The sequence below is a fragment of the Dendrobium catenatum genome, unplaced genomic scaffold (assembly GCF_001605985.2).
Source record: "Dendrobium catenatum unplaced genomic scaffold, ASM160598v2 fragScaff_scaffold_946, whole genome shotgun sequence".
Taxonomy (NCBI): Eukaryota; Viridiplantae; Streptophyta; class Magnoliopsida; order Asparagales; family Orchidaceae; genus Dendrobium; species Dendrobium catenatum.
The window spans coordinates 433,988-453,206 of NW_021319408.1; the positions used below are offsets into that span (position 1 = coordinate 433,988).

General features: G+C 35.4%; 1 protein-coding gene across 1 annotated transcript in view; it reads left to right on the forward strand.

The window, feature by feature from the left end:
• The first annotated feature begins 3,404 nt into the window (after positions 1-3,404).
• The window catches only part of LOC110095356 (DNA polymerase delta catalytic subunit), a 33,383-nt gene continuing 17,568 nt past the window's right edge, over positions 3,405-19,219 (forward strand). Inside the window, exons 1-7 of the mRNA XM_020820869.2 lie at positions 3,405-3,750; positions 3,847-3,957; positions 4,043-4,149; positions 4,236-4,395; positions 5,425-5,620; positions 5,712-5,847; positions 5,926-6,063. Coding sequence (XP_020676528.1) covers positions 3,450-3,750; positions 3,847-3,957; positions 4,043-4,149; positions 4,236-4,395; positions 5,425-5,620; positions 5,712-5,847; positions 5,926-6,063 — 1,149 coding nt within the window. The 5' untranslated portion in view covers positions 3,405-3,449. The remainder of the gene's footprint in view (positions 3,751-3,846; positions 3,958-4,042; positions 4,150-4,235; positions 4,396-5,424; positions 5,621-5,711; positions 5,848-5,925; positions 6,064-19,219) is intronic.

The window sequence follows — 19,219 nt, forward strand, 5'->3', positions numbered from 1 at the left end:
GACTAACACCAGATTTGTGCCCAGCTTTCAATTATTATTAGACATTCATCTAACCACCAATTATTGTCGGACTTCACCCTAATGATCGTCACTCGCCGAATACGATCATTCCGACATATGTCACTAGATAACAGTCTTTTCAACCTTCATCGCTTGAGGACTATGATTTTTCCAACATCCGTCGCCAGCTGACTATAGTCATTTCGACCTCCATCTCCATATAACAATCTTTCCATCTCCATCACCAAACAATGGCTTTTCTGACCAATGTCACCCTCCGACTACTGTTGTTTCAACCTCATCGCCAGACAATTGTCCTTCCAACCTTCGTCACAAGACTGTGGTCTTTCCAATCACTATTGCCCTCTAACTATGATTCTTTCAACCTCCATCACCATTCTACAGTTTTTCAACCTCAGTTGCCAGGCTATGATCCTTCTAATCTCCATCGCCATACAACAATCTTTTTCTGACCAATGTCTCGTGCCGACTACGATCATTTCTACCTCTGTCATCAAACAATGGTCCTTATGACCTCCGCTACCAGACAACTGTCTTTCTCACCAGCATCATCCATTGACAACTGTCCTTCCAACCTACATCGTCAGACTACAGTTCTTCCGACCTCCGTCACCAGACAATGGTCTTTCTGACCGATGCTGCCTGCTGATTATAGTCCTTTTGACCTTCGTCGTCAGACTACGTTTCTTCTAACCTCAATCACCAAACAGCAGTCTTTTTGGCCATTATCGCCCTCTAACTATGATCATTCCGATCTTCGTCACTAGACTACAGTCTTTCCGATCACTGTCATCCATCGACTACGGTCATTTTGACCTAAGTCGCCAAACAACAAGCTTTCCAACCACCATCACCCGATTACATCCTTTCTGACCTCCATTGCCAGCCGACTAAACAAATATGTCAAGACTGATTCTTTCAATTCCCACCAGGTAATGTATTATATATGATACATCAAACCAAGGCCTTCCCTCCAAAGAAGAACCTCATTTGTAATCGACTACAAATACTAGTTGATTCATTCAAATTGAGTAAAGCCCGGTAATTTTTTCCTATTTTAGAGGTTTTCATATAAAAAACTCTTGTGTCTTTTATGAACGATACATCATCTATTTTATCTGATTATATGTTGAATTTTCATATAAAACTATGATGTTAAACTTTATATTTCTCTACCATCACAAATATTTTAGGATGCAACAAATATCAAGGGATATTCAAAACTTTTATTAATGAATTATATTTAATCAAGGAATATTAATTATTTAATTATATTAAATAAATTATAAAATAATAAATAAATATTTGTATGTATAGTGTTGGCCATTTGCATAGGGCATTCGAAGCCATTGGATGAAGATTGATGAAATGTGGTTTGCATTGGGGTTAATAAAAAGACAAATAATGGAGTTCTTTATGCTTTAACCGTAATATTCTAATTATGCAGTTATTTGTAGTCACTTGTATTGAGGACCAACAAATTTCTAGTTATTCTATTTTTTTTTTTTTGACATTTATGTCAATTATGTCAGATTCATATACACATCGCATATATAAGATTCGAATCTAAAAACATTTAATTAATTGCAAAAGCTCTCAAACAACATACCAAAATATGCTGCGTAAATTCTCGTAGTTCTACTTGAACAAAACCTTGGGGGTTATATTTGTCATGAAATTAAGGCTTAGTCTAGAATAATTTTTTTTAATGGAATTATAATTTTTATTTGTCTATTATTTTTTTAATTATTTTGAAAGTATTTTAGTATTAGGTAGCTATATTCTACATTAATTTTTTTTAAACAATTTTATGAAGTATTTAAAAAACCTTCTTAAAATAAGTTTTGGCTTTTGTTTGGAACTTTTATTTGGTCCGGTGACCGGGCGTAGAGCTACGTTCTACCGGCACTTAGATCGCGCCACGTAGGCACAAAATCACGTATTTGTCGATTTTGCTCGGCAATAACGAGAAATACCATTATGTGAAGATAAATACCGAGCAATGCCGAGTAATACCGAGCAATACAGAGAAATACCGAGTTTTTTCTAGAAAAACTCGGTATTGCTCGGTATTACTCGGTATTGGTCTTCACAGAGCGGTATTTCTCGTTATTGCCAATCAATACCTAGCAATACCGAGCAAATACTGAGTAACTCAATGGGACCGAATGTAGAGCTAGGTTCGATCATCGGACGTAATAATTGTTCCTTTGTTTGGGTCACATTTCATACTATTTTAAGGTAATTTTTAGTGTAAAAATTTATAAAAATATAAATTTTTGTACTTAAATGTTTATTTGTAAAACAAAAAAAGTCATCCCAAATAAAAACTAAATGATGTTCAAATTTCTCAATGGTTTTGATATTAAATAAATAAATGAAATGATGATACTTTTAACTTGTGACAAAATAAAAAGTATTCCAATTCTGGGCTTTAGCTATAATAATCATTCCAATCCTCCTGAAGATGCCGTTTTGGTGTTTTCTATTTTTTTTAATATACGTGGTTCTCATGGGCAGTAACTTTTAGATACTACACTTGCTTTGATACTTTGACAAATACATGCAACTTCTAATTTCATGCTTATTTCATGAAAGCCATATTAAATAAATCGTTTGTTGTCTATTTGATTGTTCTTTTTTGAGAATGTGAGGCTAGAGTTTAATGTATCGTTTGTGATAATTTTCTTACTGCTTCATAACATAGTTTTATATTATAAAAATTAAAATTTTTATATAAAAAACTGTTTTAAGAAGCCGAAAGAAAGTCGCCACAAACGAAGCCTAATAAGTCCATTGTCAATCTTAAATTTGACATCGTGAGCTAGAGTTTTGTATCGATATTGTGCATAGATCATATAGATGATGGTTTATGCTGATGCAGGTGGCAATGAAGTCATACATTTTGGCAAATACAATGAGCATTGACATAATTGGGAAATAATTCTTAAAGGATCGTATTATAATGATAGTGGTTGAATGATCATGGTTGAGATATAACGGATGAAGGTATGTAGTTAGACAACGATAATTAAAGAATCAGATTTTGTCAATAAACTCATAGTTCTATGCTCACTCTTGTAATATTAAAAATATTAATAACATAAATTTCAACAATTAATTTTGAATGGGAAATCACTATGCCCTTGAAAAACGCACATAAAATATCGCTTACATTTTAGAAACTTAATTTTAAAACTTCTTTTATTTCTTTATAAAATTGGACATTTTAATGATACATGGTTCATTTTATAATTATATATAGTAGAAAATTTAACTAAAAATAGAAACAAAAATCTACCGGGATCACGAGTTTGTCACGTGATCTAAGTTGTACAAAGCCCTACTCTTTGTGGCGGGAACCCAATTCCAAGCTTCCAAATCGTCAAGCTCTCCCGTGTTCTGTCTGTGTTCCTCTGACGACCACCATGACTGCCGGCAGTGTAAAGCGGCGTGGCTTGGCGGCGGAGGCTCCTCCAAAGCCATCCAAGAGGTTTCAGTCGGGGCCCGGAAATGGCAACCCTAATCCTTCACCGCCATTAAACGTGATCAACGAGATGGAAGATGACCTAATGGACGAGGACATTTTCCTGGAAGAAACCTTACTCAAGTATGAGGAGGACGAAGAGGCCCTCCGCCTTGCTGAAGATGAAGCTCTCGCCTCTCGTTTGTCAAAGTGGAAACGCCCCGCCCTTTCTCCTTCTTATCTTTCATCTTCAATGAACATACGTAATTTGAAGAATTTACTTTCCTATCCCATTCATACATTTCTAGCCAGCGGATCTGTTATTGAATTGATAATTTTTTTTCTCTTATTTGTTGCAGTCTTTCAGCAGCTAGAGATTGATTATGTGATTGGAGACAGCAACAAGGAGCTGCTTCCAATGTCTTCTGGCCCTGCGGCAATTCTCAGAATTTTTGGTGTGACCAAGGAAGGTTAGATTTTTTTGCCTTCCCTCTACGTTATATCTTTCATTTGGTTTGCTTAATATGCGAGTTTGTTGACTTTGGGTTCTTCTAGGTCATAGTGTGTGTTGCTATGTACATGGATTTGAGCCATATTTCTACGTAAGTTGTCCCGCGGGTATGAGCCCTGATGACATCTCAGGATTTCACCAAACTCTCGAGGTTAATACTATTTTTAGTTGACAATTTCTGACACTTGCTGCTTTTCTTTCACTGAAGTTTTCAGTTTTTTAATGATATTGTTTCAGGTGAGAATGAGAGAATCCAATAGAAGCAGCAATGTACCTAGGTTTGTCAAGAGGGTTGAGATGGTTCAGAAGAAGAGCATTATGTACTATCAACAGCATGAGGCCCAACCTTTTCTAAAGATTGTAGTCGCTTTGCCAACCATGGTTGCTAGTTGTCGTGGTACATAGACAACTTTTGATGGTTATTTTCTAGTCTGCATTGGTTGTAATAATTATTTTATCACTACTGTTATTTTTTTTGCCTAGTTGCTTTTATGCTGTAAAAATTTCTACTTCTCATCACTTGAATATTGAATTCTAAGCATCATTGAACATGCTTGTTTGAAGTATCCCACCTTAGCTTGACTGGTTGCTCTACAATTATTGAGCTTCCGTGAGATCCATATTGGGATATGCTTTTATAAGAAGCTGCTTAACTTACCTTAAAAGATTCAATGTTTTCTGATAAAAATTGGAAACATCGTATTTTTACTATCTTTTGTTATTGTTTTCCCATAATGGATATTTATACTACATGTGAGTTATGTACACTTTATTGTTTTCATATTTATTTTGTTATGTTTCTAACAGGTCTATCATGCATAAAACTTTACGTTCTATGTCTCTAATTTGACATTCAATTTTTGCAGTTTGTGCATTTTGTTTCTTGTTATAAATGATTGTTATATATGGCAAAAACATGATTTATACGATTTTAATTGTGCTGATGTTTTAATTGTAAAGCTGTTAAAAGTACTACAATTTGCTCTGGTGATACACTTTCTTGAGACTTGAGAGTTGGTTTTTTACAAGCTTTGGTTCTCAATATGAAACATAAATTATGTTGCTAGCAGTAGTTTAAAAATGACAAATGATAGGCTTCATTTGTCAATATGTTGCTTTTGGCATTGCTGTTCAAAACCTCCATACACCACACAGAGAAAAGCCTTATTCTGCATATGCACCTCTCTATTGCTTATCAGACCATTGGAACATACTCTCAGAGCGGTTGCGGTTCGTCTGTATTATTGAGAACTTGAAATTTATATTGTACCACACAATATCACAACAATACAACACAACATCGTCAAACAGATTCTTTGAATGCTTCTTCTTTGCTTGCTGATATGGATATTACATACTGATACCATGCTAGATACAATGTATATGTAAATATCACGCTTGAGTCTTACCTTAAGAACTTTGTCAGGCATTTTGGAGAGGGGAATACAGATTGAGGGCCTTGGTTCAAAGAACTTCCTTACATATGAAAGCAATGTCCTTTTCACACTACGCTTTATGATTGATTGTGACATTGTTGGTGGAAATTGGATAGATGTTCCTGCAGGGAAGTATAAGAATACAAAGGCGAGTATTTCTTATTGTCAGTTGGAAGTAGATTGCCTGTATCCTTCACCGAAATTTTAAATTACTATTTCTCTTGATTGTAGTTAGGTGGACATTGTGTGGAAAATTTTCCTTAAGACATCCTTTTAGATACTCTGATTTAATTAGTCATGTTCCAGAAGGAGAATTCTCGAAAATGGCTCCATTTCGCATATTAAGTTTTGACATTGAGTGTGCCGGTCGTAAAGGACTCTTCCCTGAGCCTACTCATGATCCTGTTATTCAGGTTGTTCTTATTATACAGTCTGAAGTTGGACTGCATTTAGTAAACTTTCCACTCATAAATGTGTTACATTCTTTACAGATTGCCAACTTGGTCACTCTCCAAGGTGAAGGCCAACCTTTTATAAGAAATGTGATGACGTTGAAGTCCTGCTCATCTATAGTTGGGGTTGATGTCATGTCGTTTGACAAAGAGAAAGATATTCTACTTGCATGGAGGGTCAGTTACTCTATTATTGTGTTTGGGATACATGTGTTCAGAAGTTTGATGCTAATTCTAGTTCATTTTGACAAATTGGTTCATATGATGCCATTTGTATCGAATGTCCTTTGCTATTATTTCTTGTATTTAACATATTACTTCTGACAATTCAAGAATGTTAGATTACTTGATGGACTAGGTTGGTTATTCAAGGCTTTAATAACATATGAAAGGCTTAGAGGGACTTGAGTAGGGAGGATGTGTATTTTTAAAATTATTAATGATTTTATCATTTTAATATATTTATAGAAAGTGAAGGATGAGTTTGGGGTAAGTAATGTTCTTGTTTGCACATTTTTTGACAAGCTTGGATCATAATTCCTGGCTTTTGTCTCCTTGAGTTTTAGGGGAATGAAAGATTAATTCAAAGGGCTGGGACAAAAAAAAGTTTGGAGGTGGCCATATTTAGGAGTTTTAACTTTGGCAGCAAGAAATTCCATTGAAATCTCAAACACTAGTCAGAGAGTTTTCTTAAAGTTGAAGTTTTTTGAGAGCCAAATTGTTTCCTTTCTTAATCAATTGCCATTCACAGGAGTCTTACTTCTATTATTCATTCTTTTTATAACCAATAACTTTCACAATTTCGCTCCCTATGGATCACAACAATTCCCATGTTCTCTTGGTCTTAGATTCATCTGAAACTGAGATCGAGAACTCAAATCCAACGGGTGAATTACAAAATATCCATTTAGCATATCATTTAGATGGAAATGATTACATCAACTTGTCATAATTGGTTCCTCCTTCTTGAAAGAAAGAAAAAAACTTAAGCCATTTATTTGACACTGGATATTAGCAAGGTGATGATTCACATTCAACATTTGGGATGAATAGGACTCGTAGTTATAGAACTCCATGTTTTTGAAATAAGTGACACTTGCATGTTCTTTTTCATTCAAAAAATTAATTATGAGATACTATGAATCAAATGCATTCTAAAGTTCGTGATTTTGCCCAAAATTTTGAGATCAAAACCAATATCTCATGCATAAAGGAAGACTATTAATTATAAAATACTCCAATTTGCTATAAGTTATTTGGCAAGAGATTTACATTATCAATAGATTCTGATGGAATGTTGCAAAGATACATGCCTCCTAAACTGTTTGTTAAAAATATGGAATTTGTGATTTTTTTGGATTAAATATTAAATTTGATGCTGCAATGGTAACAAATTCTCAGAAAGGAGGGTTTATCTTTTTGAAATTAAGTCATTGCCATTATTTGAATGGGAGAAGTGAGAAGGGTAGTTTTGATTGCCAATTGCATCATGGAAGGTTTTACCTTTAGTAATAATGGCGGCATTAGAGGTGTAAACAAGTCGAGTATCTACTTAATCGAGCTAAGCTTGTTTTACTCTTATTGAGCTCGAGGTCGATTCAATTACTTGAGCTTGGCTTGATTACTCGATGTCGGCTCAATTACTCGAGCTCATTAAGAAAGCTCGAGCTTAAGTCATGAAATAATTAAAAATATTTAGTATATATTTTATTATATTATTTTAAAATTAGATTTTAAATATATTTTAATTTAAACGAGCGGCTTGACAAACTTACGAGCTGAGCCTAGCTAGCTCGACTATAGGCTCGAGCTTGAACTCTTGGCTTGATAAGCTTGACTTTTGAGCTCGTTAGTGAGTCGAGTTCAGCTCACGAGCCGGCTTAGCTCACTTATACCCCTGTGGCATACATCAAGTAAACTGATTCAAAACTCTGTTCTTCTAAGGAACACATGCAACCAAATCAAACAAAGATGATTAAGGAAGATTCCCAGTGGTGCCCATATTGCAAAAATGTTTGGCATGTAAATGAAAGATTTTGTAAGTTACATGAAAAATCACCAAGCAAAAAATTGGCCAGCATAAGGAGGTTAGGCAATAAAATAAAGATATGCATATATAACACATATGAAAGAAGATACGACCAATCAATCATTCATTGACTTTTTCATAAGAAATTTAAAAGTTAAAAGTTAAAAATTCGTTGGTATCACTAAAAATTTTCTACAACATGTGCTTGTTCTCTTGCATTTTCATGTATCATATCCTCTTAGTGTTGTGCATCTATTTAGATGTTTTATTTATGAATTAGCCAAACCGATTTGGTTAGTTTGGCTTGGTTTTGGATGAACTAAATATAATTAACTTCCGATTTGGTTAGTTTGGCTTGGTTTTGGATGAACTAAATATAATTAACTTGAACAATGAACTAATTATCTTTTTCTTAAATAATAGATATTAATAAATACCAAGTAATCTTTTTAAAAATTTATGATTTGAGTATTTGTAATAAATAATATCCACATTGATCTTTATGTTAATTATTTATTTATATATATTTATTAATTTGATAGTTAAAAGAAATCAGATATTATTATTAATATAAATAATATCCACCTTTATTGATAATGGTAGCATTAGTATCCGTAGAACACCGTGCTTTTTAAAATAGGTACTTGAAGACCCATGAGTGCCTTTCTTGGTAGGCGAGGTTAGTGATTTAGGTCGCTGTATCACCTGACACTGACTATGCATGCCTTTCTTGGTGTGGTGATAAAGCTTATCTCTCCGATGTAACCCCCTACACGGGGACGACGTTGAAGTATTGCCGAAATTTATAAATCAAATAAATGGCTTATGCTAAATTTAAGGAGAATAAAGTTCAAAGCTATAATGAAAAAATAAAAATAAAAATCCTAAGTCATTAAAGACATGAATGAGTTAAAATGGAACTTACAATGAAATTGTTAAAAAAAAAACATGGTTATTCGTCAACAAGCACGAACCAAAACTTCCTTAGCTCTTAAGTCATTTGCACGAACTTAAATCCCTCAGCAACACTCTATTCAGAAGTCAAAATGTGTGGCATGAGCCAAAGAAGAGCTCCATATTTATAACCCAAAAAACAGCTATGTGGGGCCTACCTAAACAACAAATCTACTTATGGAGCATGGGAGATACATTTTGAAATAATATCAAGATGTCATTTCTAGGATCCATATTTATGCATTTGAACATTATTGAGTATGCATGCATGGTGTATTTGTATGTTGCATGGTGCACACATGATGCATTTGAATGCTATGTGGTGTATGCTTGATGCATTTTTAAATTGTAGGTCAAGGTTTAAAATTGCATAAATAAGCCTCGAGGCGTTTTTCGTCCGTGAGGTGAGGTGTATGCCTCGAGGCGGTGTGAGGCGTAAGCCTCACGATCGAAGAATTGCGTAAATGCAAATTTAAGTATTATAGCAGGTAAATAACAGTAAGAGTCTACGATATAATAAAAAACATTTAAATGAGAAGTGAACTTAGTGAAAAACAATAAAATCGATGTAATATATGCATCTCATAGCATAATTCAAAGTACAAAAATACAAATTGAAGTCTAATCATAACTCTCAAATTACAAATAAGAAAGAACATCTAAATTCCAATCATGTCTCATCACTAAATGGGTCTTCAGTAAAATCATCTTCATCTCCAATTGTATCTATGAATGCCATATAAAAGTCATTTCCACTCTCGCTCTCACAGTAAGCACCATATTTGACAATGTCATCAAATTGCTCTTGTTGTAAATGTTTGGCCGCGATACTCTTCTTCATGTAAGCAATAATTTTTTCCTTCACCCTATGTTGCACGGATACGCCTATTTATGAGGCATGCTGTATTAGACACGTGTTGGATACGGATTTGCCTCCAATACGGCACGAATATGTATCAGATATTGCTTTATCATGTCCAATTAAAATATTATTTAAATTTGATCAAACACACGTATCTGATATGTGTGTTCTATTAAAAAAATTGAGCCACAATTTGCCCTATTCATTTCGGCTATTCGCTCAATATCCCTATTCATTTATGCAGCTTAAAAATTTTGACGAGCTAGACTTTTCGTTTTCGCGCAGTTGTTCGTCTTCTTCGTTGTTCAAGGAGCGGCCGACGACGCGAGCATAGAAGCGGACAGGATCATCCTTCGTCAATAAAGAGGCTTGACGACACGAGTATTAAAGCTGACAAAATCCTTTGTCGACGGATCGACTCGACAACATGAACAGTGAAGACGACGTGAGCATTGAAGGTTTGTTTTCTTCATTTTCTTAATCGTAGGCTCGATATCGGAACTCGGTACCGCTCGGTACTTGGTACCGCTTAGTACTCGGTACTGCTCGGTACCCGCTCGGTACTACTAGGACCGCTCGGCACTGCTCGGTACCGCTCGGCACTGCTCGGTATCGCTCTGTACTCGGTACTGCTCAGTACTACTCGGTACCGAAACTTGGTACCGCTCGGTACTCGGTACTGCTCAGTACTACTCGGTACAGAGGGGCAGCGCCCCCTTAGACCCCCGGCATAGGCGCAACATATCTACACTTTTAATTAAAAAATTTCATGTGGATTAATTTGTGTCGATCCTTCGTAGGATAATGAGCTCTAGTGGTGTAAGAATTGGGTCTATTGATGATCCATCAGAGATCAATATTGAAGACAACAAACTTTTGTGGGGTTATGTGACAAAAATAGGTAAAACGTCAGAAGGGTGTGACAATATTTCATTTAAATGTAATTTTTGTAATGTCACATACAAATGATCATATTATAGAGTGAAAGCTCATTTGTTGTAGATTATTGTTCATGTAATTAAAGTATGCCCGAATATAAGCTCATCACAAATGATTGAATTGCAAAGAAAAATCAGTGAAGCTGAGCAAAGGAGTAAAAAAGAGCTTTCAAAACATATTTCACTTCAAAGCACTCATGCTTCATATCCTTCATCATCTTCTTCAATTAGAATGTTTTACTTAGCTGGACTTTCTTTTAACCTAGCAAGGAATCCACATTACAAGAATGCCTTTACATATGCATGCAATAATAATCTTGCAGGATACGTGCCACATGGATATAATGTCATTAGAATGAAGTTGTTGCAAAGAGAGAGAGATAATATTGAGAAGTTGCTCGAGCCTACTAGAGGGGTTTGGAAGGAAAAATGAGTTACTTTTATTTGTGATGGGTGGACAGATCCACAAATAATACCACTTATCAACTTCATGACTGTAATAGAGAGCTATCCTATGTTTATCAAAGCTGTAAACTGTGAAGGACAGTATAAGGATAAGTTCTTCATTTCTAATTTAATCAAAGAAGTTATCATGATGGTGGGGCCTTCAAACATCATCCAGGTCATTACTAATAATGCACCTGTTTGTAGAGCTGCAGGTCTAGCAAGCCTATCCTTATATTTTTTGGACACCATGTGTTGTGCATACGCTTAATCTTGCCTTGAAGAACATTTGTACAGCTAATAATACCGAGGCAAACGAAATCACCTACAATGAATGTCATTGGATAACAATGATTGCTGGAGATGCATTTGAAATTAGGAATTTTATTATGAATCACTCCACGAGACTCAATGTTCAATGATTTCTTTAATTTGAAGATGCTTGCAGTTGCTGAAATTCGGTTTGCCTCGGTTATAATGATGTTGAGAAGATTCAAAAAAATAAAAAAATGCTCTTCAAGCTATGGTGATCAATGAGAAATGATCCTGTTATAGGGAAGATAATGTTGGAAATAATAGATATATAAAGGAGAAGCTTTTAGATGATTTATGGTGGGATGAGATTGAATACATCATAAATTTTACATATCTAATTTTTGAGATGTTGAGAGCAGCTGATACAGATAAGTCTTGTTTACATCTCATTTATGAGTTGTGGGATTCAATGCTTGCCAAAGTAAAAAAAATTATATATAGACATTAGAGGAAGGAACTTCATGAAGACTCAAGCTCCTTGGATGTTATTTATGTTATTCTAGAAGATATGTGGAGCAAAAGTAATACACCTTTACATTGCTTGGCTCACTCACTAAATCCCAGGTAAATTTCAACATTTTTCATTATTAATTCACAATTTGTTGTTTAGTAATTTCAACATTTTTCATTATTTCATTTTAATATTTTTTGAAGATATTCAACTAAAGAATGATTTCAAGAGGATCCTTAAAGAGTTTTTTCACAGAAAGATTTAGAAATTTTAAATACGAGTAAGACATATTTGAAGCGTTATTTTCCAAATGAGGAGAGAAGATGTGTCAATATTGAGCTTGCTAAATTTTTTGTTATTTAGAGGATTTTAGTGACCAAGAGTCATTGCGTGATAGTTGGAGAATTGATCTAAAAATGTGGTGGATTATACATGGAGCTTCAGTATCTCTACTTCAAACAATCGTCATAAAATTGCTTGGTCAAGTTTCATCCTCATATTGTTGTGAAAGAAATTGGAGTACATACTCGTTCATCCTATCAATGAAGAGAAATAAAATTACTCCACAACGGGTTGAAGATTTAGTTTATGTGCATAAAAACCTTCGGCTTATCTCAAGGAAAACTCCAACTTATATGGAAGGAGACAACAAGATGTGGGATGTTGCTGGAAATGGATTTGAATCTCTTGAGGATATGGGAATATTATAAATTGCTAATCTTTCACTTAGTGTGCCTGAATTAGAAGCTATGATATTTATTGAGGATGATATAAAAACTCAAAGACAAACTACTGAAGAAGCTAATCCTATCATTCCTTCTATTGAATAGTTGAAATTCCATGTGCTGGAAAAATTATCTTCTTGTTTTTATTGTTGTACTAGACATTTAAATATTTAATGCTTACTTTTATTTCAATTTTTTTTGTCATTTCAAATATTATACTTTGACCACTTTCTTAAATTTTATGTATTATTTATATATTATAATGCCGTATCCGCGCCGTATCTGTATCTTGTATTTTTAAGAATTGGCGTGTCCCGTATCTATATTGTGTCGTATCCGTATCGCCGTATCCGTATCGGTGCAACATAGCCTTCACCTTATGCGGCACATTCACACAAGGTGCTATGTTTTTATGTGAGCCGGATAAGTGTTCCTTCATGCGGGTAACTCCTCCCTTCATCACTTTATCACAAAAATTGTATTTCAAATACACGTATGTCTTCTCGCCGCCGCCTATGTCATTTTGTACACTGTACTTCCAAGAAGTGTCCCTCCGCAATGACGTATTTGATTTTTCCTTGCCCCTAATTATGTTTCCTAATGCACAAATGCAAAATCAAACAAAAAATCTCAAAAATTTTTAAAACCTAGATTTTCTATAAGTTGAAAAATCAATTAAAAAAAACCCAAAATCGGTAGTAGAGGTGTTGTAGAGGGCGGTTGGACAGGTGCTGCTCACTGGCGTTAGGCGGCGCTGGCAGGAGAGGCGGCGGAAAGGTCGGCCGAGGGACGCTAGGGCGAGGTCGTGTGGGGCCTTGTGGCTTCGTGCGGTTCGGGTTGGCCGAGGGACCCTAGGGAGGAATGAATGGGGTATTTGATTAGGCAGTTAAGTGAGTGGGACCCACTTGCTTGAGGCGTACGCCTCCCCTGTTATTGCACAATTGCACTTCTAAGGCACACCTCAGGTTCTATGAGGCATACACCTCTTTTGGTCTCAGAAATGCTTAAACAATAAGGCGCCTGGGGGTGAAATTGCGCAGAGACGCGCCTCTAATTGCACAATTTTAAACTATGTTGTAGGTATGCATTCTTGAAGTATTTGCATGTTGCATAGTGCACCAGCGCAATGCATTCACGTGTGGCATAGTATGGTTGCGTGACACACTTGCACGAATCTCGATGCATATGCACATGACACTTACACAATTGCATGATTGTTGGCACACTTACATGGTGATTTGCATGATTGATTGTATGCATACATGCTACTTAGCGCTCTTATGTAGTACATTTGTATGTTGCGAGCACATTTGTATTATACGATCAGAAGTGTATAAGATGTTTCTTTTATTTATTTGACACGACTCACACTTCAATGAGTTGGTTGTGCAGCTCGTGACATGCAATAATGTATTAGCATTCATGGGGTTTACGACGCATTCACAGGAATATGAATCCCCTTATTTAGGCAGTTGACGTGCATGTTACATAGGGCACTTGCATTCCCGTAACTTGTACAATGATTGATAACTTTATTTCATTAAGGAGCTTTTAAGTAGGATAATTGTCGGGGATATGTTAGAGGAATCCTACATGGCGATTATTAATATAAAAGTACCGTCGTAACAACGTAAATAATTTTTGTATTTTTTAGGATAAATACTGACTGCATTTAGGTGTATTTAAGCACATATTTTACTTGATTGCAAATAATTAAAGAATCCAATGTATTTCCTTGGAACAGGATCTTCACACATGTTAAATATGGATCCTAGAAATGACATTTTAATATTGTTTCCATATGTAGCTTCCATGCTCCATAGTTAGATTTTTTTTTTTTAGGTGGGCCACACACATGGTTCCTTTTTGGGTTATAAATATGTAGCTCTTCTTTATTTCATCCCACACATTTCGATATGTGAAAAGAGTGTTGCCGAGGGATTTAAGTTTGTACAAGCGACTTAAGAGCTGAGGGTGCTTTGGTCCATGCTTGTTGGCGAATAACCAAGTTGTTTTTTTATGGTTTCATTGTAAGTTCTATTTTAATTCATTCATGTTATCATTTTTATGATTTAAAATTTTATTTTATTTTATTTTTTGTACCATTTTAGCTTTGAGGTTTAATCTCCCTAAATTTAGCCTAAGTTTTTTGTTTTGGTCGAAATTTCGGCAACACTTTGACGCCGTCCCCTCGTGGGAGCAGCTTTGAGGTGCTAAGCCTTCTCACAACGCCATGAAAGGCTTGCATGGTCGGTGTCGGGTGACACCGCAATCGAAATCTCTAACTTTACCTGCCAAGAAAAGCAGTCATGGGTCTTCAGTTACCTGTTTCATAAAGCATTGTATTTCTCCACCCGCTAAGAAAGGCAATTACACATATTTAGAATTTTCATGCATAATATTACTTTTCGGTCTACGAAGAAAGGCATTCAAGGATATTTAGGATTTTACATGCATATGATTTGTTAGGGGGATCCCACCTTGTGGGATCCAGGGAAGCTATTATTTATTATGTGAGGAGGAGAAATCATGGATAAGCTATTTAATTGTTTATGAATGTTTCCTAAATCACATTTAATTATTTAGGAATGTTTCCTAAATTATGTTTGGTTTGTTTAGAATTGTTTCCTAAATTATGTTTAATTTATTTATTATTGTTTCCTAAATTATGTTTAATTGTTTAGGAATATTTTCTAAATCATGTTTAATTTGTTTAGGAAGGTTTCCTAAATCATGTTTAATTGTTTATGAAGGTTTCCTAAATTATGTTTAAATTATTTAGGAATGTTTAATTTATGTTATTGTGTTATAGGGGTATTTAAAGGGGAGTTGTCTAGGGTTTTAGAATGATGCTATTGATGAGTTTTGTGGGTGTTTGCTGCTGTTATTTTCTTTGAAGGCTTCTTAGCGGCGTCTATGTTGATTGGGAGAGCCGATTTACCTCTTGAATTGTAGATCACATGCATCTTGTTTTTTCTTATTGAAGTTTTAATAAAAAATTAGCCACTGTTTTGGTTTTACTGCAGTTTTTATATTATTGTTTGTTGTTTTTGTTTTCACGAAAAAATAAATTGGTATCAGAGCAATTTCTTGGGACCGATAGCCGGGAAAAGACTTGAGGCATTGGAAGAAAGGTTGGAGGGAGAAGTAGGGCAGTTGCGAACATATAGAGATCGTTGAATGAGCGCCTTTTAGCGATTGCAGGAAGTTTTAGAAATCTTGAGGAGATGATTAAGCAGATGTTAAAGAATTCAGGGAAGCTATTATTCATTATGTGAGGAGGAGAAATCAAGGAGAAGATGTTTAATTGTTATGAATTTTTCTTAAATCATGTTTAATTGTTTATGAATGTTTCCTAAATTATGTTTAATTTGTTTCAGAATGTTTCTTAAATTATGTTTATTTTATTTAGGAAGGTTTCCTAAATTATGTTTAATTGTTTAGGAATATTTATTAAATTATGTTTAATTTATCTATGAACATTTCCTAAATCATGTTTAGATTTTTAGGAAGGTTTTCTAAATTATGTTTAATTGTTTATGAAGATTTCCTACATTATATTTAAATTGTTTAGAAAGTTTCTATTTGTGTTATTGTGTTCTAGGGTTATTTAAAGGGGAGTTGTCTAGGGTTTTAGGATGATGCTATTGATGATTTTTTGTCGGTGTTTGCTGTAGTTATTTTTTTAGTGCTTCCTAGCGGTGTCTAGGTTGATTGGGAGAGTTAATCTACCTCTCGATTGTAGATCACCTGTAACTTGTTCTCTCTTATTGAAGTTTTAATAAAAAATCAGCCACCATTTTGACTGTATTGCAATTGTTATATTACTGTTTGTTGTTTTTTGCTTCCACGGCATAACAACATGCCAATATTTCCTACTTGCCAAGAAAGGCATTTACATGCATGCACATTTGTATTTCCCTGTTTGCGAAGAAAAATTATCTTATATACTTAGGATTATACATACGCATACTATTTCTCCGGCTGTCAAAAAAGGCAGTTAAGGGTACTTAGGGTTTCACACGCTGCAATTCATAAAACAAAGTTAGTGTCGGGTTGAGATTATACCTCAAAGTGCGATGCGGTGAGACGACGATGACACTTGCAATGCACGAATATTTTTTTATACTATTATCATTTATTTGATATATATATATATATATATATATATATATATCTGTGTGTGTGCGCGTGCGTGCGTGCGAGGGATTTCTCTCTCTTTCTAGAGAGTGAGTGGGGCATGGTGAGAGACTAGGGTTTTGATGGGAAAGTATTTGGAGATAGAAAGGGAGGGTAATACCTCTCTTTGTAGAGAGAGAAAGAGAGGAACTCTCTTTCTACAGAGAGAATCCCAGGAGAGGTGAGGGAGAGGGTGTGGGTGTGAGAGGCTTTATTGAGGGGAAGTGAGCTTTCTCTCTTTGATTTTAGAGGTAATTAACTCTCTCTAGTTCTAGAGAGAGAAAATGAAATATGATGGGGCTTTTTGGTGGTGTAGGAGGTTGTAAGGAAGGTTTTTTTGAATGTAGGGATGAAGTTAGAGCGAGAAATCTCTCCTTAATCGTACGTTTTTTGAGAGAGAAAGGTGGGGCTAGAGTTAGGTTTTTGAGGTAGAAGAAGATGAGGGGATGAAGAAGATGAAAGCAAAAAGAGGGAAAAAGAAGATGAAAAATGGAGGAAGGAGGGGAGAGGAAGAAGAGGAAAAAGAAGATGAAAAATGGAGGAAGGAGGGGAAAGAAGAAGAGGAAGAAGAGGAAGAAGAAAAAGAAGAGGGAGAGGTGGTGGTGGTCGACTGATTGGAGCTGGCGGCGGGATTGGGAGACGGGCGAACCAAGAGGCAGGTGAGAGAGGAGGTGAAGCGTGGGTGTGAAAGTGATGGATCTGAGAGGGAGAGGAGACTTTGGCTCCTTTCGTGCGTGAGGCCGAGCGTGAGGGAGAGAGGAGGATGGGGTTGCGTGAGTGTCGACTGGATTTGTGAGGGAGTGAGTTGGATGAGGGTTTATTTATTAGGGGGCTTTAGGGTTAAATGTATTTAGGTTTAGCTCTTTATCTTTTATTTTTAATTTTAAATTCATAAAATTAATATTAAATATAAAATATTTTTTTATGTTAATCATGCCTCAATCTAGTCGCCAAATCATCAGTATTCGTACACATCATTATTGCATCGATTCGTGTGCTCGAAATATTAATTTTTTGTTGATCGACAACCTGACCAATATGAGTTTTGTTCTTACCTGTTTCAGTTGCCTTGTGCGCATTGGTGTTGTTCGCTTTGCGAACGGAGGCTGTTTTAGCTATTTGGGCTTATTGTCAATGCGAGTTAGGCAAATTTTTTGCGATGTTGCATTTTTTCACTTTCAAAACATATTGTGCGATCAACTCTACCCCGACACTAGTATTGAAGTCAACCACTAGTGATCACTATTGCACATAACTTTGAGCCTTATGGCGATTCTAAGCATATTCAAGTTAACAAACCTTCTATAAAAGAGAAGTTAAGTATCGGTCTACTTTGAACTCCTTTTGTTACCATTAGGGAACAACTTGCTGACATTCTCACCAAAGGATACTAGGGGTCAGTCTTTCAAGTTTCATAAGTTATCAAGTAGGGTTGCATACGAACTGAGCCGAGCTTCGGCATGTTTGAGTTCTTGCTCGTTTGGCAAGACCCTCTTCGAACTTGGCTCAATTAGTGCTTAGTTATTTTTTTTTTTAAATCTTTGTTCTAGATTGAGCTCATTTAAAAAGTACTTGTTTGTGTTCAGCTCGTGTTCATGTTCGATCTTGATTCATTTTTGGCTTATCAAGCCAGTTAACAAGCTGCTCGTTTATGCTTATCGAGCATTTCATTTAAGAAAATAATATACCTTGATATGCCTATTAACGTGCTGCTCATTTAATGAAATTATATAACTCAATCGAGCAGGCCAACCCGTCCCCATCGCCTTCCCGTTGCACAACAAATGTTCTACTCATGTTTTCAGTTTTATAGAGCAAAACCAAATTACTCCAAGCAGTGTGGGACTAGACTTCTCACTTTTTTTGGGTGTTGCTGATGCCACAGTGGAGAGAGAGATCGAGGTGTGCGATTTCTGGCCGCATAATTCGAGCGTGGGTAGAATTCGTAGAGGTGAGAGTGGGTTATAGTTAAAAAATCACTTGAAAATCACTATGCATTGTGATTAATTAAATTCGATTGGGGGTGAGGGACTTTTTTTATACTATTGTAGTTTAAATTAGTTAAATAAGGTGATTCTCACCTTATTAGTAAAAAATAGGTATAATATTTATTTCAAGCTCATTCGAGCTGAACACGAGCCTTAATCAAACTTTAATTGGGTTTCTTAAAGAGCTTGTTCATGAGCTTTAAACGATATTGTTCATGAACATAGACGAACCGAACGATAAGCTGCTCAAGCACATTTGTTTAGCTATCGAGTAGTTATCATAAGTGTTCAAGCTCATTCGATTAACTTATTGAACGAACATAAATGAACTCTTATCGAACCTAGTCACGAGCAGCTTGTCGAACATTCGCTTCGTTTACAACCCTATTATTAAGCTTGGAATAGATTACATTGATTCATTCTCTTGCAGGAAAGTGTGGAAAATCTC